The 23,731-nt window shown below is 45.5% G+C and overlaps 2 protein-coding genes across 11 annotated transcripts; both read right to left on the bottom strand.

Moving 5' to 3' along the window:
- Positions 1 to 6,471: 6,471 nt before the first annotated feature.
- Positions 6,472 to 9,831, bottom strand: SLC39A2 (solute carrier family 39 member 2). Of its 7 annotated transcripts, none has more exons than XM_043919435.1 (4): positions 8,635 to 9,831; positions 8,316 to 8,446; positions 8,032 to 8,082; positions 6,472 to 7,380 (listed from the first exon to the last, which is right to left on the bottom strand). In XM_043919435.1, the coding sequence occupies exons 1-4, from the start codon at positions 8,747 to 8,749 to the stop codon at positions 6,754 to 6,756; spliced, it is 924 nt and encodes a 307-aa protein (XP_043775370.1). In that variant the 5' UTR covers positions 8,750 to 9,831; the 3' UTR covers positions 6,472 to 6,753. The 7 variants fall into 7 exon arrangements, 3 of the variants coding, with proteins under 3 accessions (XP_043775370.1, XP_043775371.1, XP_043775372.1); XM_043919436.1 differs by having other exon boundaries at positions 6,771 to 6,989; XR_006343896.1 differs by having other exon boundaries at positions 6,906 to 6,989; positions 8,179 to 8,446.
- Positions 9,832 to 9,968: 137 nt separating this feature from the next.
- Positions 9,969 to 17,701, bottom strand: METTL17 (methyltransferase like 17). 4 transcript variants are annotated; one of them, XM_043919424.1, is made up of 14 exons: positions 17,392 to 17,700; positions 17,091 to 17,244; positions 16,870 to 17,004; positions 14,671 to 14,749; positions 14,337 to 14,418; positions 13,923 to 13,996; positions 13,365 to 13,459; positions 12,967 to 13,037; positions 12,668 to 12,775; positions 12,326 to 12,394; positions 11,582 to 11,632; positions 11,247 to 11,339; positions 10,843 to 11,023; positions 9,969 to 10,764 (listed from the first exon to the last, which is right to left on the bottom strand). In XM_043919424.1, the coding sequence occupies exons 1-14, from the start codon at positions 17,470 to 17,472 to the stop codon at positions 10,712 to 10,714; spliced, it is 1,326 nt and encodes a 441-aa protein (XP_043775359.1). In that variant the 5' UTR covers positions 17,473 to 17,700; the 3' UTR covers positions 9,969 to 10,711. The 4 variants fall into 4 exon arrangements, with proteins under 4 accessions (XP_043775359.1, XP_043775358.1, XP_043775361.1 ...); XM_043919423.1 differs by having other exon boundaries at positions 10,839 to 11,023; positions 17,392 to 17,699; XM_043919426.1 differs by having other exon boundaries at positions 10,839 to 11,023; positions 17,325 to 17,465.
- Between the last annotated feature and the right edge of the window lie 6,030 nt (positions 17,702 to 23,731).

Raw genomic sequence — 23,731 nt, 5'->3', positions numbered from 1 at the left:
TTTCATTTTTGATTGATCGATACAGTCAGTAGACCAGGCCTCATGCAGTTGCTAGAGAGGTTGGATTGCTCATAGTTGATCCCAATTTGAAGACTCCTTTAGGAGAGTTACAGCAAGAGAGGATTTCCTCTCAGGAATTTCTCCTCTTCTGTGAATCAGGGAGTTAATTAGACTATGTGTGTGGTTCTCTAAGAAGCTTTTCAAGTAAGAACAATGATCAAGAGGACTTCAGATAGTCTGTGGCTGTTGCAGGCTGATTCTTATGCTCTTGGGGCACAAGAAGTAAAAATGAGAAGGCACCATATAGCGTTACTGGCAAGAGGATTGTCAATGGATTGTTACAGGGCCATTTGTTAGATTACTTCATATAATAGAAACGCCATAGGCAATTGCACTTTCCTCAGTGAAACTGAGCTAAGGACTAATGTAGCTTGAGATCTGGTGCTGACACATTGGCATCAAAGTGGAGCGTGGAATGTATACTTGAATCTTGAGCATTTCCTCACTGTCTCACACAGGACGAAATCTATCTTAAATGTGGTAGGCCAGGATCAGAAGGGGGCAGTATTAGGTGACTAGCAGAGATACAGACCCTGGAGAAGGGAATGCCAACCCACTCCAGTATTCTTGCCTGGAGAATCCCATGGACAGAGAAGCCTGGCAGGCTGCATTCCATTGGGTCGCAAAGAGTTGGACATGACGGAAGCGACTTAGCGTGTGTGCACACACACAGAGATACAGAAGTTACAGAGCCGGCTATGGATGATGAGGGTGTTGACCAACCACACAGGGTAGACAGCAAGCAGGGCTTAAATGCCATGCTAAAGAAACAAAACAGCATAGTTGGAACATTGGGCCAAACAGCTCCTAGATAAACATGCAGAAAAGGCAAAGAACTTACAGCCTTGACCAGCAATACCAGCTGTTGTTCATTATGGAAGGGAAGGCCAGTCTTCTCAGTACATTTACCTACAAAGATAACACTGTTATCAGGGTGCTCTTCAGAAGAGGGAGTAAATTACATTTGTGTATACATATCAGAGAGTGTGTATCTGCCATGGAGGTGAGTGTGAATGGGTGATGACTGTATCTCTCTCTCCTACAGATCTGTCTGCATCTTTAGCAAACCCAAGAATTAAGTAGAGGGGGAGATGCTGTCTGCTGGGAGCAAGGGAGAGGGGCTTTGCTGTCCTTGACTGACCTCTCTGCTTTGCTGGTCCTGCGCACTCCAGGCTAGCCCATAGGGATGTAGTGCCCTCCTGTGGTTGGCATGGTTCTTCTAACTTTCCCTAGCTCCCAGGTCCCTTCCAAAGTCTCCCATGGCTCTTTGTGATTCTAGTGGTGGCTCTGGAGGGAAGGCCTGATACCATGGTCAGTAGTGGTCTGTGGCTCTTGCCCATTCTCAAGATCAGAGCTTAGAGGAGAGGTGAGGGGACTTTATAGGTGTCAAACCACAAACTACCTCTCTTTTGTCTTGGCTTCAGGCTTAGGACTCTTGTTTCTCTCTTCCTCTTCTTCTCAAGGAATGTTTCCCTGACTTTAGGGACAGAAGCCCAAGACAGCTAAGCAAGGGTGCCATGGGAAGGAAATCAAAACTAGAACACAGTGATGAGAGCCCTTAAAAATTCTGGAACTACTAAAGAGCTGTGAAAGGGTGATTCTCTGAAGGAACACACAAGCGGTGAAACTGCAGAGGGAGGATGGATGTTAAGCTTTAGAGAGCACTCCTCTAACGGGGAACAGTTAGAGTGGGAGACACCATCTTTCTACAGAGATTTTAGGACTAAAGTGGAAAGTGTGAGTCAATTCTGACCAGAGGCCAGGGGTGTGGTCAGGGTAAACAGTACCCAGAGCATTGTAAGTCACAACATAACCTTCTCTTCTCACCAACATTAGAATTTTCCTCCAACTGGATGAATATACAGTAAAAATAGAATGCTTCCTTCCTGTTTTTTCACTTTCAATGAATCTAAAGAAAGTAACTCAGGGACTTTCCTGGCGGTACAGTGGATAAAAGTCTGCCTGCCAATGCAGGGAAACATGGGTTCAATCCCTGGTCTGGGAAGATCCCACTTGCTGTGAAGCAACTAAGCTTGTGCGCCACAAGTACTGAGTCCGTAGAGCCCACACACCACAACTGAAACTGCTGAAGCCCACACACCACAACTCTTGAAGCCAGTGAGCTCTAGGGCCTGAGAGCCACAACTAATAAGCCTCTGTGCTGCAACTGCTGAAGCCCACGAGTCTAGAGCCTGTGCTCTGCAACAACACAAGCCACCGCAATGAGAAGCCCGCACACCGCAACTGGAGAGTAGCCCCCGCACTCTCCGCTAGAGAGTTAGAGAAAGCCTTCACACAGCAGTGAAGACCCTGCACAGCCAAATAAATAAATCTGTGTGTTAGCTGCTCAGTCGTGTTTGACTCCTTGCGACCCCATGGACTGCAGCCCTCCAGGCTCCTGTGTCCATAGGATTTCCTAGGCAAGGATACTGGAGTGGGTTGCCATTTCCTTCTCCAGGGGATCTTCCCGACCCAGGGATTGAACCTGGGCCTCCTGCATTGCAGGCAGATTCTTTACCATCTGAGCCACCAGGGAAGCCAAATAAATGAATAAAGTTACCACCTCCACTCCCAGTCTGTGGAGATTATTAAAGACACCAGTTGTCAATTATTTCCTTTTTTATTTCAGTTTTTGTTGTTACTTTTTAAAATATAATTTTATCTATTTAAACATTAATTATTTATTTAAATAAAGTTATATAAAAAAAGTAACTCACAACAAAAACTGAAATAAAAAAGGAAATAATTGACAACTGGTGTTTTTAAGCATCTTCACAGACTGGGGTGGGGGTGGGTGTCACCCCTGTCTGTATCCATTTTTGCTTCACCTTTGCTAGTAATCATGGGCTTCTCCCTCAGGTTGCGGGCTGGGGTGGGGTGGGGAAATGTGAGGGTATCTGGCTGATTGGCACACTCATGTTACCAACCCACCCCAATTAGCTGTTTCTTACTCTATCACCCAGAGCAAGGAGCAAGGGACCATTTCCTCTGGCAAGACATTGGAAAACTGTCCTTTGGGGGAGGGGTGAAATGGCATGAATTGCCTCATAAGAATTAGTTCAGAGCTCTTTGGTTTTTGTTCCTGGGTGTGTCTTGTTCACATGTATTGTTCTCTGACTGGCCTCCCACCTGACTCTGAGGTATTCACTGAGTACTGTTCAGTATGCTGTTCCCCATCTCCCTTTTTCCATACAGCAGCAATATCTAAACCCAACCCTTAGCTCATAAGCAAAGGAAAGGAGGGGAGCTCCCAAGGATTACTTCAAAGAATTATTTATTTTTTGGTCACTCCACGAGACTTGTGGAATCTGTTCCCTGAGCAGGGATTGAACCCGGGCTATGGCATGAAAGTAACCACTAGATCCCCAGGGAACTCTCCCAGAGAATCATTTATTGGTGCAAAAATCGAAAGCTGGCTCAAAGTGGGAAGGAAGTTGGAGGTTTCATTCTTCTGTTTCAGATTTTTTTTTCCTGTTTAAATATGTAAAAAACAGATCGCGTGGAGAAGACGGGTGAGGAAGAGACACAGAAAGAAGACTTGAGAAGATTTGAAAACTATTTGTATAAATTCTCTTGTGATTATTCCAACTAGTTTCTCCTCTTATCCACTCTTCCAACCTGTATATCTTCGCTCTGATTTTTATATTTCAACTCTCATGATTCTAATTTTCTTCAGTTACAATCTATCTTTCAAGGCTGAGTGAATCAGGGTTCACTCCTGAATCCGGCTTCTAGTCACCAGGCCCAAGTTAACTCAGCTCTCCCTCCTGTCCTATAGTTCTTATTCCATTCTTCCTCATTTCTAGCTCATTCAGAAATCACACTCATCTTCTGCTCCCTTAGAGCCCTTTCTGGCTCCTTGCTGGGGATTCAGAGCTTTTGAAAACGATCAGGATTGTTCCTTTTCTTCATCCCAGTGTCTCTCTCTGTGGCATTCCCCAGCTCTATTCCAGCTCTTGATACAATATGGTTCAAACTAAAGATGGTTCCTGGTTGGTAAGAATCTTGAGAAAGGAAAAGGAAATGGACTTTGGAAGGATGGCTGAAAGCAGAGGAGGAGAAGGGAAATCTAAAGGCCCGTGGGTTGGGAGGAAGCAAAAAAATGCATGACCCACTCACGCTTGAAATCTCCAGCCTCAGCTCATTGTCATCAAATGCTGATAGCATCAGTGACCCAGAAACATATGGAGAGCCCCAGAGTCTAATGAACTCCTCCTTGAGCTTCCTTTCTAGTCATACAAATCCTCAGTACCAGAAAGAGCTAACTTCCACATAACCGTGTCCCTTCCAAAGTCCTGGAAAGATCACTGGAGTCGAAGGCAGCAGAGAATCGATGGTGTGTGGAATGTCTTCTCTTTGCCCTTCCAGAGTTCTTTAGGACCTGTGCCTCACAAGGCTGACCTACGCGCAATCACCTGTAGACATTTTTGTCCTTGGTTTCTGTTTGGGTATGGCCAATAGGAGACGCTGGCAGCAGGCCACAGGGTAGAAAGAGAGTGAGGATATTCCTCTAACTTCCTCCTGGTCCCTGCAGGTTGGTTGCTTCCCTGTACCAAGGCCACAGCTCTTATTGGACTGCCCTCTAGTTTCTGGTTGCTACTCCCTCTGTTCAGCCCAGGTAACAGCATTGTTATTACTCAGCCCCAAGGAATTGCACCATCCCTTGTTGCTCTGTCTAAACCCTGCCCACACCTTTCTATATACTCCCTTTATTAAGCTTGTCTCACTTATCCAAAGTGCTCTCTGCTTTCTTATGAAACCCTAACGTGGAAGATGGGGAGGGAAAGGTAAGGTAGGAGAAGAAAAGCTACATCTTGAGTTTTTCTTAGAATCACAGAAACACAGGTTTGAAGCCCAGTTAGCTACCAAGTTATTTAACTTTTCTAGTACTTCCCTTGACTTACCATAGGGATAATATTTACCTGGTACCGTTGGGAAGGTGAGATAATATATGTGAAGGCAATAGAACAGTGCCAGATGCTCAGCATAGAAATTCTATTATTACTACATTGGAGTGTATTCCATGTGAGTGCAATTAATACTGAAGGGAAAACAAAATAGGATGATGCTTCAGGGAAATTATTTCCCTTGTCAGACATTTTTATTTAGCTTTGCCCGAGGCTTGCCTTCTCAACTGATCCCTGTGAGTGTAAGCTGGGTTGGTGCGGAGGTTTGTGTATCTTAATTTACGGGAAGGGGAAGGGGAATGGGACAGGAGATAGACTGAGACAAGAATGAAAGTCAGGAGACCTTGTCTGTGTTAAGGCCAGTTAAATACCAAAAATATGAGAAGGAGCAAACTGGTGAGCAGTTGAGTGCACAGCGCACACCTTCTCTTTCCCTATTTCTCCACGAAGTCTGATACATTCCTCCATCCCATGCGTCAGTGGCTGGGCAACAGTCATCTGTCCCCCTTGGTTTTAGATAATGTATATGTCCTTAGCAGCTCTTGAGAGAAGCAACACAAGTTGCTTGTGTTAAGCAACTTGTTAAGAGTTACTCAAACTGAAAGGCAAATGGTCTAGAAAGGAGGGGCTGCAGCCATAGTGGCAGGTAAGGCAGGCAGAAAGAAAGTCACTAAGTTATGGGGTGAGCCCAGTAATCACCCCAGACATCTGTCTGGTATCTCTCTCTCTCTCCAAACACACTGCTTCTTAATCCCTCAGCTAGAAGGCTGCTGGAAGGAGACAGAGACTCCAGGAAGAGCAAGAGTGTCCCTGAAGCCACATGGGGCTCAGCATGAAACAGAGGAAGCATATGGAAATAGCCTCCATTTAGTTTTATCTCAAGAATCCGTTGGATACTTTGTGGGAGGCTGATAACAGGCACTGGGAGTAGGGTGGGTGTGGATAGCATAGGAGAAAAATCTAGATCCCTAAGCCTCTTCTCTCTGAATGTGGGAGCTCTGGCTCAGTTTCTCAAATCTGTGCGTAAGGAGGCTTCCTAGGTGGCGCCAGTGGTAAACCACGCTCCTGCCAATGAAGGAGATGTAAGAGATGCAGGTTCAATCCCTGGGTTGGGAAGATCCCCTGGAGGAGGGCATGGCAAACTACTCCTGTATTCTTGCCTGGAGAACCTCCATGGACAGAGGAGCCTGGTGGGCTGCGGTCCACAGGGTTGCAAAGAGTCGGACATGACTGAAGTGACTTACACACACACACACACACACACACACACACAGAGACACACACACACATACACACACGTGCATAAGGTGGTCGTGAGTTGTTGGAATTTCAGTAATGCTCCCATATCTGGAGGGGCTGGGCCTGCAACTGACAGAATGAATGACTGGGGGCCCAATTCCAGAAAACAAGACCGTGTCCCACACTCACCCTTCCTGCTCGCCACTCCACCACCTCCTGACCAGGCACTTCCTAGGCAACCCAGAGAAATAAAGCACAGCATAGCTGAAGGGGAAGGACAAAATGACATTTTATTACACATAACAGCATAAACGGGACAAGAGTCAAATCCTCTCATTTATAAGCACTCAACCAAAACAACTTTTTCTCAGTCCTGTATGAGAAATGGCATCTCACTTGGTGAAAAGTTGGGGTCCAGGTTACGGCATAATGCCTAGAAAATGTCACTGTGTCTCAGGGAAGAAATGTCAGAGGGTGAAGGCATTTGAGCAGCTTCTCCTGGGGGTAGGTAGGTCATCTTGGGTCCATCAGAAAAGTCAGGAATCTCTCAGGCCCACAAGGCAATGACAGCCATAAAAGCAAAACCAGCAGCTACACAGCTCCACTTGGCCAGAGGGGCTTCAGGACTTGCGAGTTCCCGGGGCAGAATTTCCAGGAAGGTGACATACAGGAATGTACCAGCTGCCATGCCTTCTAACACAGCCTGAGCCAAACCTTGTCCAGCTTTAGAGTCTCCTTGAGGCACAGCCAGCCCCACGGCGAGGCCCAGGGGGGACATGAGAGCTAAAGACAGAATGGAGAGCATGGCCCAGCGTGATTCAGTACCTACCTGCACCAGCCGCAGTCCCACGCCAAACACTACAATCCCCTTGTGAGCAAGGACAGCAAGACAGAGCTGCACCGTAGAAGCGACTGTGAGCTGCAGCCCCACAGCGAGACCTTCAAACACAGAGTGAAAGGAGAGAGAGAGCAAGAGGATGAGGGCCCGAAAGGGACCCCGTGAGGGGGAGGGGAGAAGTCCATGGCTGTGAGGTTCAAGCTCATGAGCTGTCCCCAGTTCCTGCACTTCGGGTGTCTCAGCAGCCCCCGGACAGCACTGCAATGCCAGCGACTCCAAAAAGAAGACAAGGAAGAAGCCCAGGGAGATGATGAGCTCTCCGTAGGGATAGTCCATCTGGGTGGGAACAGAAAGAGGGGTTGTGAGATGGGAAAGTGAGCTGTTTGTGCTCAATCATTCACAACTCTTTGTGATCCTCTGGACTGCAGCCCGCCAGGTTCCATGGGATTTTCCAGGCAAGGATACTGGAGTGGGCTGCCATCTCCTTCTCCAGGGGTTCTTCCCCACCCAGGGATCGAACTCGGGTCTCCCGCATTGATGGTGGTTTCTTTACTTCTGAGCCCTGGGGGAAGTAAGGAAGGGAAGAAATTGCACAGGATTGGGACTGGGCTGAAGAGAATGGGAAGTGTGGTAACAGAACATACAAAAGGGGAACGAAGCCAAGAGGAGACATGGACGTTTGACCACAAGAAAACCTGAGGAAATAAGCGAAAGAATATCAATAGGGTTAGAAATACGGGGAAATGATAGGAAGCATATCAAAGGGTCCAGAGAAAGAATGGAAGGTTAAACAAGAGTTCTCTCTGGGTTTCATAAGCCCAGAAGGATTGAGTGGCTCCACCTTTCCTTGCCAACAACAGTGCTAGAGCTGAGGGGTAGGAGGAATTCTTAGAATTCCACACATAAATCCTCTCAAAAAGGTCTGGGCATGAAAGCAGTCTCTGGTTCTCCTTACTGTCCAGGTAAGGGCTGGTGGGAGACACTTACATAAGCTGAATCAGCACCATCATCAGAATGCCCCTCACTCTTTGTCCTGTTCTAGGGAGAAAAAAGCACAAATTAGATGAGGGAAAGCAGCTCAGCTTCCTGTTCTGTGCCATTGGCTCTACCACTTTCCTTCAAGGCCAGTCTGACCTGTTTCCATCACTCCACACAAGAGCCGTCATCTTCCTTGTCGTTCCTTCTGTCCTTGGCTTTGTCACTTTTCCCCCTTTCTTCCCCTGGTTCTGTTCATCATTCTGGCCTCATGGCCTGGTAGGTCTGCCGCTCACCTGTATCACCAAGTTCTGGATCTCTGATTTAATTCCCTCCAAGGCTTCAGCGGTCATGTGCATGAACCCCGCTCCCAGGAAAACGCCAGCAGACGTGCAGCCCAGGAAACTGAGGACCCGGCGGTGACAACCTAATTCAAAGCAGGAGTTACAACCCAGTTGGCAGAGAGGAGATAAGAAGAAGGTGACTAAGGAGCCACGGGCAGCACTCAATGTCCGAAGACGGGATGATGAGAGAATCAGAGCAAGATATCAGGACAGGGTGGCAAGGCTGAAGTCAGACTTAGGTCATGGGGACAAAGATGTGACAGGGCTGTACCTGTGGCTGTAGCAGTCTGGAACCATTTGAAGCAGATGGGAATAAGGCCACAGACCAGAGTGAGCACCAGCAGGGCAAATAGGCAGCCAATTTTTGCTCCTAGTAGTGGCTCCATTCTTGTGGTACAGGGTTAGTTGAGGCCTCAGAAAGACAAATGGAGTTATAGTCTTTGGAGCAGGAGGGGTGTCTCAGGTGGTCAGAGCTGGTGTTCACTCTCCTGCTTCAGGAGACTATTGCAGATCCTCTCTCTGGATGCCTCTTCTTGCGTAGCCTCACATAGGAAGCTTGCCCAGCCCGTTTCTCACCCTTCCCCTACATGCAGGCCCCTCCCCTGGCTGACGCCTTCCTGAGTTTAGAAACCAGAAACTCCAGACTCCCTGCCAGGCATGGCCTGGTGCAGTGTCTTCTCCTCCTCTTCATTGCCGGGACTAATCCAGGGGCTGTTGAGTCTTAGTTCTGGCCTGGGGCTGTTCTAATCCAGAGTGTCTTTAGTAGCTCTCCCCAGCTGTTCTGTCCTGGGGACAATCTGATCCTGCCTCACTCAGGACATTTGATCTAAGCCTTCCATACCCTGTCTACTCCACCTCAAGTCCTTTAGGTTGCTCTGTTGAAACCTGAACTGCATCCTTTCAAAGGGGATTTGGGGCTACTTGGGATAAGGAGGTGGGGCTGGCAAGTGGAGCTGCCACCACCCTGTGAGAACTAGTACAGGAGGGGACTCTCCTATCCTGTCACTCCAGAGAAATAGCTCCAGGCATGGAAATGTCTACAAGGAAGTTGAGATTTCTAGTATTACAACACTGATGCTGTTAGAACTTTTGACTATGCCTTTTTCCTGATATAAATTATAGAAGAGGGACTGAGAATTTTAAGATGAAGAAAGTTGCTCTAGTTCTGAAACAGCAAGGCCTAGGGGAAAACAGAAACGAACCACATATACTGAAGGCTCCTGCCTGGACATGTAGAGATGGAGATGGAAGATTGAGGCCTGAGGGGAACCGACTCTTGAGGCAAACGTGTATGAGGTTAACTCTGAGGAAGCTGAGAAAGTTGAAAGGGAAGAAGGCAGAAAAAAATAGAAGCCAAGCAGCTGTTGACTCCCCTGTTCAGGTGGCCTGGCTAACAACCCTGAGACCTGTTGAGCCAGTTCTCAGGAAGCTGGGGGTGACTTTCCCCATCCCCCCTCCTCCCATTATTTGGTGGAAGCAGGATTCTTCCAGGACAGGATGAGCTGGAGACTTGTGGGGGGACCACTGAAAATCTGAGGATTCTCTTCATTATAGGATAGGCCATGACAACAGACCTCTATACCTTTTAAGAAATCGCAAGATTCATTTCCATTCTTTGAAAACTTTTATTATTAAACCTTCAAGTGAACCCAGGTATACAGGGGTACTGTTGCTGAAACTCGTCTCTGTTCATCAGAGTGAACGGAAACATAAAGAAAGAATTTGAGGTGAAGTATAAAAGAGTAGTTGTTTTATTGTGCCAGGTAAAGGAGGCCACTGCAGGTCAATGTCCTATAGACTGTGCCCTCCCTAGAGAGAGAACAGCAAGGGGGTCTTATAGTTTGAGGGTGGAAACCAGGACCATAGATAAGGATCAGGGTAGATCAAGCTTGCATTCTTCACTTCCGGAAATTTTCAAAATTGTCAAAGTTGTTTAGGTGCTCCTGGGACTGATTCTGGTGGTCCTTGAGATGATCACACCATGCATGACCTTCTTTCTGGAATGAATGATGCTCACAAGGGAAGGGAGTGTCAGGGAGCGTTTTCTTGGAGAAGTAAACACCAGGTGCACCATACAATTCTAGCTAGAAGGCAATCATCTGAGAAGTGCAATTAGGAAAGAAAAGCAGCTGCGAGAGGATGGCCGAGTGAGTTGGAAGAATAAGGCTGACTATGATGGAGGATATTTGAACTAGCTTTTTTGCCATTAACAGTACTAGCACTCCCATCCTGGACCAGGTAGCTTCCACCTCGGCCTTCGTCAAGAGAGAAGAAAACACTTGTCACACATCTGTGTCAACTCTCAGGGGCATCTTGAGCAGGGGATGGAGGAAGTTCCGATGGTGTGATCACAGGTAAAAGATCTCCCCAGGAACTGACCCGGGCACAGCGATACAAATCCCTACAGAAAAGAGAGGGTCAATGTGGGCTGCAGAGTCTTGCCACCTCCCACTAATTCTGGCCATACCCCCACACCTGCCATGTCTGCGGGCTGTGATCACGGCATGCTGCATCCGTCCATCTGGACAGCACAGGTGACAGTGCACATGGCGGGGCCGTCTAAGAACAGGCTGAGTGATGCGGGGCCAGCGCGTGGCCTCCTCTGGAGATCCTCGGGCAAGGATTACCAAGGAGAACTTTTCTTCCTTTGGCTTCTTGTTCTAAGACAAGGATACAGAGATGGCTTGCAGGAAAAGATGAGGGAAAAAAATTTCTTCAAACCTCATTCCTGTGACTCTTCACATATTCTATAAGTCATATACATTCAGACCCTAAAATCTCCAAGCATTCTCTGAAGTTCCCAAATCCTCCTGTCTCTGAATCTCTTTCACTGTGCTTTCCCAGGCTATTTTCTCCCCACCACAGTATTCCCAGAGTACATACCCAGCTGAAGGGGATGGGATGGTAGGCCTGGGAAAAGCTACAGGCCAGGGGCTTAGAGGCTGTCAACTGGGGACATGGAAGTTCATGGGGACACTGTGAAGACAAAGATGAGGTAAGACAAAAGAACCGCATATCGTAAAACCCAGAAACTACAAGTAAGAGAGCCAAGAAGGGCCAGGGCTAAGGGAACACAGAGCAGATGAAGGGCAGGCCCGCGGAACCACTGAGGAGGAGGCTGGACAGGGACTCAAGAGTGGCTGGTGGCTAGCCCTCTTTTCCTGGCCAGCCCCGAGTTCAGATCTTTGCTTGCTGGGAAAGGCAGAAGTAACACTCACTGGGGCAAAGACAAAACCAGGTCGAGGGTCCAAAGGTGACTTTTCTTTTCCCTGAAATCAAAGGAAATAAAAAAAAATTTAGGCTGGGCAGAGGGGTCTGTTCTAACTCAATGTCTGCACTCAATAAATTGAGGACTCCTCTAACATTCAATTCTGGTAATTATTAACTATGTTCTTTGAATTAAGCTGGCTGTTTCTCTAATACTCCAAACAAAGAACTTTCTCTTTGCAGCAGGAGAAAGGCAGAAACTTGGCACATGGTATGGTGCTCTCCCTTGTCAGTAACCTTCACTCTCAAAAAAAATTCCATCTCAAGACAATGAAATTTGCAATTATACACTGGTTCATATGGTCCTAAACTGGTTCTTAGCTCAGAAGTGCCCTGGATCAGGGGCTGGCAAAAATAAAAAATTTTAAAAGTCCAGAGACTAGACAAAATTTGTTTCCTACTGCTATCTGTATGGTGAAAATAGCCACAGGCAACAGACCTATAGCCACAGACACATGGTTACAGATGCACAAATAAGCACGGCTCATATAAAAACAGGTGGCAGGCTGGATCTGATCCATAGGCTGGAGTTTGCCAACTACTACCCTATATCATAATGACTTCATGTGCTTACTATCTTCAGAGTCATCCTTATTGCTGTATGCCAGTCCCTTCAGTTTTCAGGAGAGTGCCAAGAACCGGTGAGAATAAGCGGGGAAAGGAGGGTAAGGTGAAAGAAGGCGAAAGAACCTTACATTAAGGACCAGGTCCCTGGCGTCCATGAGAAGGGAGTGCCCAGCTTTTGTTCCATTCTCTACCAATACCTGATTACAAAAGGGGAAAGTAAGAAGCCTTGAATTACATGAAAACATAAATGTCGGTAGCTCCGTAAGAGCATTCCCAAATAGAGTAGGGATTTTAAATGAAACGGGTATTACATATATGATGCAGATGGAGACCTGAAAAGAGGGACAAAGGGATCTATGTAGGAGGAAAATGGTTAAAAATGAAGACAAGCTCCAATGGGGATAAGGAAAGGCATGAAACAAACCCGTGAAGCCGCTTAAAAACTTGAGGGGAAAGGGGCTTCCACTTACCAGAAAACGACCTGTCTTGCGCCACAAGGTTTGGACCACATCAGTGCGGTCGGCCTTGCTGGGCAGTTCACTCAGGGAAAAGGCTGCGACCACCACATCGAATTGTACCTGGTGCACAAGACAAGGAAAATGACCGACCTGACATCTCCCTCTTTCAAAGAGTACAACAAAGGCCTATCCCACTAAATTTCTTCTGCTTTCTTTTACTTTCTAACATTCAATGCTAGGTTGTAAAGCCAGGGCCACAGTTTTCCATCTGCATACTCCACATCTGGCATACTTTAAACACTGCCACTTGCCTTGGGTGATACAGGTAGAAACTGTCTGAAAAAGACACCTGGAACACAAGGCATCCCAGATCCTGAACCACCTGTGGAGGAAAGTAGAGATGTGGCAACTATGAGTGTAGGTATAAACTGAAGGGACAAAACGCTAGCTGAGGGTGAGATGCAACAGAGTAGACAACTATTAAAAAAAAGGGCAGGGGGAATATTGGGTCATTTGTCCTGTTCTTCTTACCCTACCCATCCACAGTCCAACAAAGGCCTCCAGCATCTTCAACAGGGTCATTGCATCAGACTCATCTTTAACTTTCAGGCCTCGCCTCTATCCCCCAATAAAACACCCTTTCTGGTACTCCTTTGATTTGTAAATGCCTTCAACTTTGGAAAAGCCCTTCCTTACATTTTGTCCTCACCTTTCAGTAGCTTTTCTGCCAATTCCAACATGGCAGCTGAGCTGTCCACACACATATACTCACGTAGGCTCTGGCCCCAAGTACTATGAGCAGCCCTAAAGTCGCAAAAAATAAATCATCAGTTCTCATGACAAAGTTATTCCTACAAAAGACCCCTCTGCCCCTAACCTAACCTTGGGGAAACAGAGTGCTATGTTAAAATAGTTGGAAAAACGAGCAATCTTATTTTCTTGTTTCATCTACAACTCTTAAGAAGACTCAAAAACTACTTGAACACACACAAAATAATCTTGATGATACATAAATCCCTGTCTGAGATCAAATTCCTTTCCTTTTTTTATCCTTCTAAACATGGGTTTTTTTCACTTGACATATTCTTTAAGTTCTGATCCTAATTTATGTAACTTCTCATGCCTTGTCTAATCTGAGGGAAGAAACACATCAGTTCCCAATTTTCCTCTTCTTCCTTTGGTTCTCCAGTCTCTTGATATTGACATGGTATAAGCTAGCTCTAGCTCTCTAGAGTTCGAACTGACAGAGACAGAGAAAGATACTCACCAGGTGACAGAGCCAGTACCCGAGCCAAAGTCCATCAGGGTTTGTGGCTGGAACTCTGGAAGTCGAGCTTGGATCTGAAGAAATATTCAATACCCCACAGTGGGGAAGACAGACACTTATTTAGGGTCTTGGTAAACATGAATTAGGGGACTGCAACAGAGGAAATGAGACATGAATGTCTTTTAAGATTCAATATAAATGCCTTACATTTAAGGCAATGTAAATGCTTACATGTAAGCTCTTAAAACAGTGATTCTAAACCTTTTTTGGGTCAAAAATTCCTTTCAGAGGATAAAGAAAACCTCTTGAAAAAAATGCACATGTAATGTCCCAAGAATCCTGCCCCAGAAGATTACTTTATGAAAAAGGGAACTGATAGTAAAAGTTTCTGGTTGGAAGTTGAGGGAATTTTACCTCATGGAAAGCTCTGGAGACTGCTGCAAAGCCACCATCCAGTCTTGCTGCCATATACACCAGGCTCAGTCCCTCATTGTAGCTGCCAGAAAAAGCAGACATACCACTGGGAATTAACCTCTATCCTGCAGCTACCCTCCAGACTTTTAGGAAATGAAATCTTTGTAAAGGGCTCTTCCAGCTCAATCCTTTCACTGCTCTACACAGACAAGCCTTAGGAAGGCTTACAAACCAGACTGCTTTTTCAAACACTACATGGTGTAATTGTACTTCCCCAACTCCTTCTCAAAAGGCAAACTTTGCCTTCTTCTGCAGCCCTTCTCGTCTCCCTTACCTCAGTTTTTGCCAATGATAGGTAGTTCTGCGCAAGGCACGCAGGACTTCTTCTTGATGTTTCTCCATCTGACATGAGTCTGGGGTGAGAACAAGGACTGGAAGTAAGGACCTAGGAAGAACAGGGCTCAGATACAATATTGCCGGGAGCCAGCACACCATACCCATGACAAGGCCTTAAGGGAGAAAACCTGACGGGCAAGGCGGATCAGGTTTTCAAGGATTCCAAAAAGGCTAGCTCACGAGATCCCACCCATGACAAGGTCATGGGGAGAAAGCCTGACGGGCAAGGCGGATCAGGCTTTCAGGGATTCCAAAAAGCTGCCCCAAAGCTGCCCCCGGCTCTCACCTTAAAGATGCTGTTTTTCTGATGCCTGCCTCAATGGATTATTCCCCAATTTTTTTGATATAGGCAGGAAGGCCTTTTTTGATTTCTTCCCATATAAGAATTAATTTAAAATTTTAATCAATAAGTATTTTAGGTGGTGGTATTTTATGAGATTATTTAGGGTGAGAGGAGTGTCTTAATTTGAGCTCCTTTGCTGGTAGTTTGTTAGTTAAATGCATTTATGCCTTTGGTATTATTATGCATGATTGCTTATGATATTTTAATTATAGAATAGTATAAAGAATTTAATTATATAAAAGCCCTAATAGATATAGAGCATTTTTGAGGGATGAAGGAGTTTAATTAAAATATATAAGAAAAGTTATTATAAAAGTGGTTATTGGGTTAACGTTTGCTTGCTGTGTTTTTGCTTTTAGTGTGCTAAGGTTGTGCTATGGTAATCATTGTTAATATAGTTATAAATCTAGAAAAATAAGAGCTTAGCCCTAGTATTGTAACAATGAAACAGTTGTTAATTATTAGCCAGGAGTACTAGGCAGAGGCCGTCTTATTAGAGCCACAGAGTCTGTATGGGGTAAAACTTTTAGATAAATTTAACTGACAACTTTTGCAGAAGAATTGATGTTGGTATTAACAGGGTCATATTTTTATTATGTTGTGACATGCTGTCCTGTTGCCCTATGAGACTGTAACTTTTCTGTTAAGGTCACCACAGAAACAGAAAACAGGCCTATATTCACCTGACTTACATAAAATGTTAATAAGTCCTAAGGCCAAAAGATAATGTGTAAAGATTTATTATAGAAACAAAACACAGAAAGCATCTTGTTCTTCCCTAAGGACAAACTGACGTAATGTAAACTAACCCTGTATAGACATGAGTGAGCATCTTGTATCCTGGATACACTCTGAGTGAGGGTATAAAAACTGCTGTCAAAAAATAAAGACAGACTTGGCCCTATCAAGGCTGGTCTCATGTGTCTCCTATCACTCGCCGACGCCGTTCAGCCTAAGGGAACCCTCTGGATCCTGCTGGGGCTGGACCCCGGCACAATATCTGAATTTACTGCCTGCCATTCCCCACCAATTGCCACATGGAAAATGCTTAAGAGAGAAGCCAAACTAGAGAAAAGTTTCAGGTAAGAATAATAATGACCAACACCACCACCACAGAATATCAAATAATATATTGCCTCTAACAGCAGTTCATTCAATTCAACCAACTCTGTCTCACAGGTTTTATTCTGTATTAAAGCCAAGTGTAATAAAAAGTTAAAGGATAGGATAAAGACAGTACTTTGTAGATTTCTTCACTTCCCCCAAATTTAATAATGTGATGTCTCCAAAGTTCCTATAGGAAGGAAAGGGGCTTGAAAAACTTGTCTTATAATTGTGTTCAGTTCAGTACTATTTTACCTACGGAGTGCCTACTACAAACCAGGTACTACAAGAAGTTCAGGGAATACAAGATAAACAAAAGGCAGGCCTCTTAATAGCAAGGAACTCACAATCATGAAAATAACTTGACAAACTAATTCTCCTTTCCCTGTAGTACTGGAGAGAGACTTTGTTTTACCTGAACAAAAACTTAGACGGTCTTAATCCAGTGAACTTGGGGAAAAAAACAAAGATCTAAATTACAACAGGAGACTGAAGCACTCACTAAAGCCCTGAGTGCAACCTCTGAAATTACTTATCGTCTTTTAGAAAGGCAACATTATGAATAACTGCTCTGGTCAGAACGTCAAATAAAAAATTGCAGTATCTATTTAAGAGGCTGCAGAATTATTACTTGCTCTTCATTTCCCTCTGCTCTTTCTATTTGGCTTACTCTTTATTTTTAAGACCTACCTGCGTTTTCCAGGATTTTTTTCTCAAGAAGAACTGCCCGTCTTTGTAGCTCCTCTGGCTCTACAGGTAAATGCCGGCTCCAGAGATAATTGGTTAGTACTTGCACCTGCTTCTCCATATTGGGCATCGCGCCCTCTACGGACCAAAGATGCAAAGAGGAATCACTTGTACGTAGGGCCCAATCTCCGCTTCTGGAGCTTCCATTTCCCACCTTTACTCACCAAGCAGCAGTAACTGCGCGGCGTCAGCCAATGCTTGCGGCAGCCGCACGCATGACAGCTGCAGGATGCCAGGGTGCCGGCGATGGGGCCTCTTCCCCAGGAAATCGGACTTGTTATCCACGTGGGATACGCCGGGCACGAGGGTAGCAAGCGCCTGCAGAAAAAGAAAAGCTAATGGGGGGCACAGAGGATGGCCGCGGGCACTGGCTAACGGAGGAACTGGCGAAAGCGCACCTCCTCGGAGAGAAGCCGTTCTTGAGATCCACAGCCTCTTTTGAAAGCGGGGAAAATAGGTACTCACTCGGAACTGGGGAGCTATTCCAAAGCTGCGGCGCCATCTGCCTATTTTCAGCAGATACCGCGACCCTCTTGCGGTCGCCATGGCGCCAGCGGTGAACCGGAACCGGAAACTTAGGTGCAGTGTCTGTCACTCTCACTAGCGGCGGCGAACATCCTCCGCGAAAATCGGCGCCGGGCAGAAACAGCCAATGCGGAGAACGAGTGCTTGGTAGTAGCCAATAAACAATCGGTCTGTAAATCGCCTTGAAGACCGTTTGTGCACCGCAATGCCGGCGTAGCCAGCCGGAAGCTAGGTGACTTCCACGCTGCGTTGTGATTTGTCTCCGCCTCCAGAAATCGGAGGGGCGGGGTTAGGTAGTTATGGGCTGGCCCTATGCTGGGTTCCCTAGAAACGCGTCACAGGACGGCAAAGAATTTTTGTTTGTATTAACTACCAGTGTTCTTTGTTTTACCTTCTGGAGAACACTGAAGTCTTGGAGTTTTTACCTCCTGTGTGAAATGGAGAGACTGCAGTAATGGGAAGATGAACAAGGAAAGCCAGATTTAGGGACCAAATTGATGGAATAATAGATAATAGATTTAATGTTTCTTACTTGTTAGTTTCTCTTAATATTAAACCAGTACTTTTAAACCAGGTAACTAGCTACCATAAGAACATTATGTGACAGGGAGTGTGACAAGCGCTGTTGTATGATACTACCCTATTTAGTCCCCATAATTCTAAAGGATAGATTATTTAAACCCCATTTTGCACCCAAGGAAAGTGAAAGTTCAGGTGGCTAAATATTAGGCTTGAGATTCAAGAGCTTGTTAGGTGAGAGTAAGTTCTAAACCTTGGCAATCTAAGTCTGATCTTCACCTTTAAACATATGCTCTACTGGTAGTATTGGTACTTAGAATGCAAGTTAGCAAGTGCCAATTTGTCAAGTGCCAATGACAAATTGGTACTTGCCATCTTGGGGCTTCCCTGGTAGCTCAGTTGGTAAAGAATCTTCCTGTGATACAGGAGACCTGGGTTCAATTCCTGGGTTGGGAAGATACCCTGGAGAAGGAAATGGCAACCCACTCCAGTATTCTTGCCTGGAGAATCCCATGGACAGAGGAGCCTGGCAGGCTACTGTCCATGGGGTCCCAAGAGTCGGACACGACTTAGCGACTAAACCACCACCACCATCTACGTCTATAAGGATTAAATCATGACCTATTGTAGCTGCTGACCTGAAAGGATTTCAGAGTGGAGATCAGGAATGAGTCACTCTGTGCTCTGGGAAAAACTGGCAGAAAAGTCCTTAATATATTTTCAGGAGATGATTTTTATGAGCTCAATTTTTGCATCTTCTCGTATCTAGAAAAGCAACATCTTTCATGGTGATGCCTGCTCCTCATAACTAGCAGTAACCTTCACATGACTAGCAGCAACCATCTGCAAAAATTTGTGCTTGATTGCGTGTATTCCCCCTCCTTCACCAAAATCACACATGTACGGATCTTGCCCCGTGCCTCTTCAGAACAGTTTCTCAGAGCTATCTGAAATGCTGGTTCCTGGCCTCTAAGTTCTCATTTTGCCCCCAAATAGAAGTTAATTCACAACTCATCACAACTCATCAGTCTGCAATGCAGGTCTGACCTCTGTGAAAGTGGGAGGGAAAGAAAACAGGTTGGATAGGCACAGTTCTAAAAAGGTTCAGCCAGGCTAATGGAGAGTCTTTGAGCTCAAGGTGGCTATCAGAGAAGCTGTGCTTCCCGAGAAATAGGCCTGACTTAGTATCAGAGCTACACTCAGTCATTGTCTGAGAGCAGCCCATAAGAAGCGTAGCAGAGTCACAGGCTGGCAGTTGGGGTCATCAGTTAATTATGATTGCCACAGCAGGAGATCTGAGTAGTGCATTTTCACACTTGCCCTAGAACCACACAGATTTACTTCGACAGATAGGTTCAAGAGACGATTCCTTCAAGCTTTGTATGGGACTCCGTTTTTGAAGAGAAATTTAGAAGAAGGCGGGTGAAAATACAGTCACTGTTACTGCGGTTGATTTCAGGGCTGCAACTGGCAGCTATCCTCTCCTTCCTTTACATTCATTCTCATTCCCCCCTTACCCTCAGCTGTCATAGTGGCTTGTCTGGTATTAGGACCCAAACCCTCTATCCTGAATGGTCCAAACCCTTGATAGTCATATGCTTCTCCAGCTGACATTGTAGTACATATACACTCACACTTACATGGGAATGCTGGGAAGCACCCAAGTAGATCACTTGGGTTCTACATGAATTCTTCTCTGCTCTCATTGTGTAAAAAAGAGTTCTACCTCTTCCTTCTAATTAGTGTTACTTAGCTCTGACAGTACGGTAACTCCTCATCTTCTGCTCCCTAGACCTAAGAAATCCAAAGTGTCTTGGCAGCAGCTGTAGATTGTAGTTCAGTGAGACCCTTGATATATCCCTTGACAAGAGTGCATCCTCTTCGGGGACCTGAACCTTTGACTTGACAGAACCCAGCGTTAGAGAGATGAAAGCATGAAATTTCCATGGGTCAGAAAGAGTGATGGTAAGGGAAACCCTTCCTTCTTCTACTCCTTGGTTATCAGACGTATGTAATCATCTTATTGGGGTATCATTTAGAGTTTTCTGATTCAATAAGTACACTGCATCCTGAAGGATGGTACCCTATCTTTTCAGAATGTTCCCTCCAAGCTGTTGTTTCAGCTGTGCCCTTAGAAAGCCAGCCTGTAGCTTTCCCCTCTCCTCCCCTCCCTTCCTCTTTCCTTCCCTTCCTTTTCCTTTCCTTCCCTTGTCAGCAGAGTCGGACACAACTTAGCCACTAAGCAATAACAAATACTGATGCTGAGCAGGGCCCTATGGGACTCCTGGGTAGAAAGCCTTTCTGTGTCCCCCATTTCTTTGATTATAGGAAATAGCCTTCATTCAGCCTCCATGAACTTCCCTGAGTTCCAATGGCCAGATTCAGCAGTTACTAATTAGGGAAGGGAGAAGATGCAAGACAAGGAAGAAATAGTCAAGAGAAACAGTAGTGCAGCCTTGGGGCAGGGTCCTGGTTCCCCATCAGAGGATGCACACAATAATTTCTTTGAATTGTTTTGCAGATACTGAAACCCTCTCCCTGGGTAATAGGGAGACGTTTATAGTTAACTATCAACAATGGTATGTTGCCCAGATAAGAAGCAGGTAGACCTCAGACCAGTTGAAACTGGAAGGCTGATGCTGTTGACACATCCTTACCTTACTACCAACCCATTAGAAGAATGCAAACCTGTCACTGCTTTGATCCTTATCACCTACTTGACTGTAAGTCTTCTCCCTATTCCCCAGGGAGGAGGGCACAGTTCTTGAGGTGCTAACCTACTGTGTTCCCTCTTTGCCTGGCAAGGAAATAAAGCCACTCTATCTTTTTTCTGTATAACTCTATCTCTGTATTTCTGTTTGACATCCGTGCATGGAGAGCCAAGATTTTGGCATCAGTACTAATTAATGCCTCGCATTAGTCCTTTGCTTTCCTTTAGAAGTAAGTGATATTGTTGAAATAACTTCGAAAGAAATTAGGGGAGTTCTTATGAACTATGATTAAAAATAGTATGTAGTAGTTTAGCTACTTCTCCTTGGTTGTAACCCTCTGCATCTTTGATTTTACTTATCAAGCCAGTAGAGCCACCTGGTGATGACTGCACTAACTTTTCATCTTATGATGTATGACTTCTGTTTTCCCCAGATTTGATAAATAATTTATCCTCACACAATTCTCTGAAGCAGGCCACATAGGAGGTCTCAAGCCATAGTCTTGATGCCAAAGGCAGTGTCATTCTTCCTCTTGCACTGTCGCTGGTTATGATGGTAATGAAAGTGGGAGCTCACTGCAATATTTAATTGCCTCAATAGAAGGATTTTCTTTTCTTAGTTAAAATATGCCCCCACTGAATTAGTTTGAGAAATATCCAAGATGTGTGGGTAAACTGAGTGAAACCCTGTGGGGCTCCTAGGCCTGGAGGCATTTTCTGTCTCCCATTTCTTGTAGGCAAGATTCCAGCCCCATGTCTTCCTTGAGTTCCAAATAGCAGATTCAAACAATTGCTAACCAGAGGAGAAGCAGTCAAGAAACCCCCTGAAGCCATGTTAACAGGACCAGAGATGCTGGTCTCAAGATTAGGAGACTGACCATTTGAGACAAGATTAAGGGAGTGCAGGCCCTTGTTGTTCAGTCGCTGAGTTGTGTCCATCTCTGTGAAACCATGGGCTGCAGTGCTCCAGGCTTCCCTGTCCTTCCCCATCCTTCCCCATCTCCCAGAGCTTGCTCAAACTCATGTCCATTGAGTCAGTGATGCCATTCAGCCCCCAAATCTCATACTCTGTTGCCCCTTTCTCCTCCTGCCTTCTATCTTTCACAGCATCAGGGTCTTTGCCAATGAGTTGGCTCTTTGCATCACGTGGCTACAGTATTGGGCTTCAGCTTCAGCATCGGTCCTTCCGGTGAATATTCAGGGTTGATTTCCTTTAGGATTTACTGGTTTGATCTTCTTGCTGTCCAAGGAACTCTCAAGAGTCTTCTCCAGCACCACAGTTTGAAAGCATAAATTCTTCGGCACTCAGCCTTCTTTTTGGTCCAACTCTCACATTTGTACATGATTCCTGGAAAAACCATAGCTTTGACTAGGGGAAGCACACTGACTGAAACCACCCATCCTGGCCAGGCACCGCAATTTTCTGACAGGAGGTCCTGGTAAGGAACATGGAATGAATAAGCCACCACTAACCGGAAGAGTTTGGGAAAGGTCAAAAGGAGACGCCACGTGTCAGATCACCTCCCAGAATCCTTCTGGCTGGCATCCATCTTGGTTGAGCAATGCGTGTGTGCCACCACGAAGGACTCTGAGACATATGATTGGTCAAAGACAACCCAGAAACTAATCCCATTACCATAAAATCCAAAACTTTGAGCCATGTAGCAGAGCAGTTCTCCTGGGTTCCCTTGCCCTACTGCTCTCCACCTGGGCACCCCTTCCTAATAAAATCTCTTGCTTTGTCAGCACATGTGTCTCTTCAGACAATTCATTTCTGAGTGTTAGACAAGAGCCAACTCTTGGACCCTGGAGGGGTCCCCCTTTCTGCAACATGTGAACCTTTGTTGGCAAAGTGATGTCTCTGCTTCTTAATATACTGTTTAGGTTTGTCATAGTTTTCCTTCCAAGGAGCAAGTGTCTTTCAATTTCATAGCTGCAGTCACCATCCACAGTGATTTTGGAGCCCAGGAAATTAAAATCTGTCACTGTTGCCACTTTTCCCCCTTCTATTTGCCATGAAGTGGTGGGACCAGATGCCATGATCTTAGTTTTTTGAATGTTGAGTTTTAAGCCAGCTTTTTCACTCTCCTCTTTCACCCTCATCAAGACACTGTTTAGTTCCTCTTCACTTTCTGCCCTTATATTGGTATCATCTGCATATCTGAGATTGCTGATATTTCTCCTGGACAATCTTGATTCCAGCTTGTGCTTCAGGGAATTCCCTGGTGGTCCAGTGGTTAGGACTCTGTTCTCTCACTGCTGAAGGCCCAGGTTTGATCCCTGGTTTGGGAACTAAGTTCCCACAAGCACAGCAAAAAATAGAAAACCCAGCTTGTGCTTCATCCAGACCAGCATTTTGCATGATGTACTCTGCATATAAGTTAAATTATCAGGGTGACAATATAAAGTCTTGACATACTCCTTTCGCAATTTTGAACCAGGCCCGGCACACACTCTAATCATGTCAGGGACCCCAGCCTTGAACCATTGCTATAAAACTTCTCATCAAATCCTTATTGGTTGGTACACATAGTTTTCGAGGGCAGGAGCCCACTGTGTCTCCCTTTGCCTGGAAAAGCAATAAAGCTATTCTTTCCCACTTCACTTAGAACTCTGAGATTTGATTTGGCACTGATGTACAGAGAGGCTGAGCTTCAGCATCACAGGGACAAAATTTCTAAAATGCAGGTGACTCTGATTTGCTCACCACTATATGCACAGCACTTAGAATAGTGCTTGTTACATCAAAGGCACTCAGAAAGAAATGTCAGTTAAATAAGTATTAGTATTCTAAGAATGACTCTGTTGTCTTCGTATAAGAATAAAAAGTTAACTAAAGTATCATTCTCTTGGTGTCCACTCAGTAATTTTAATTTTTTCAGTGGAATGACATGGATTATTATTGTCTGTACTCCTCTTTTGGGCTTCCCTGCTGGCCCAGTGGTAAAGAATACACTGGCCAATGCAGGAGATGCAGGTTCAATCCCTGGGTTGGGAAGATCTCCTGCATCAAGGCAGTGCAACCCACTCCAGTGTTCTTGCCTGTGGGCA

The sequence above is a fragment of the Cervus elaphus genome, chromosome 12, assembly GCF_910594005.1.
Source record: "Cervus elaphus chromosome 12, mCerEla1.1, whole genome shotgun sequence".
In the NCBI taxonomy this organism is placed as follows: domain Eukaryota; kingdom Metazoa; phylum Chordata; class Mammalia; order Artiodactyla; family Cervidae; genus Cervus; species Cervus elaphus.
Note: the sequence above shows the minus strand (reverse complement) of the source record. Positions and strands in the feature narration are given on the sequence as shown.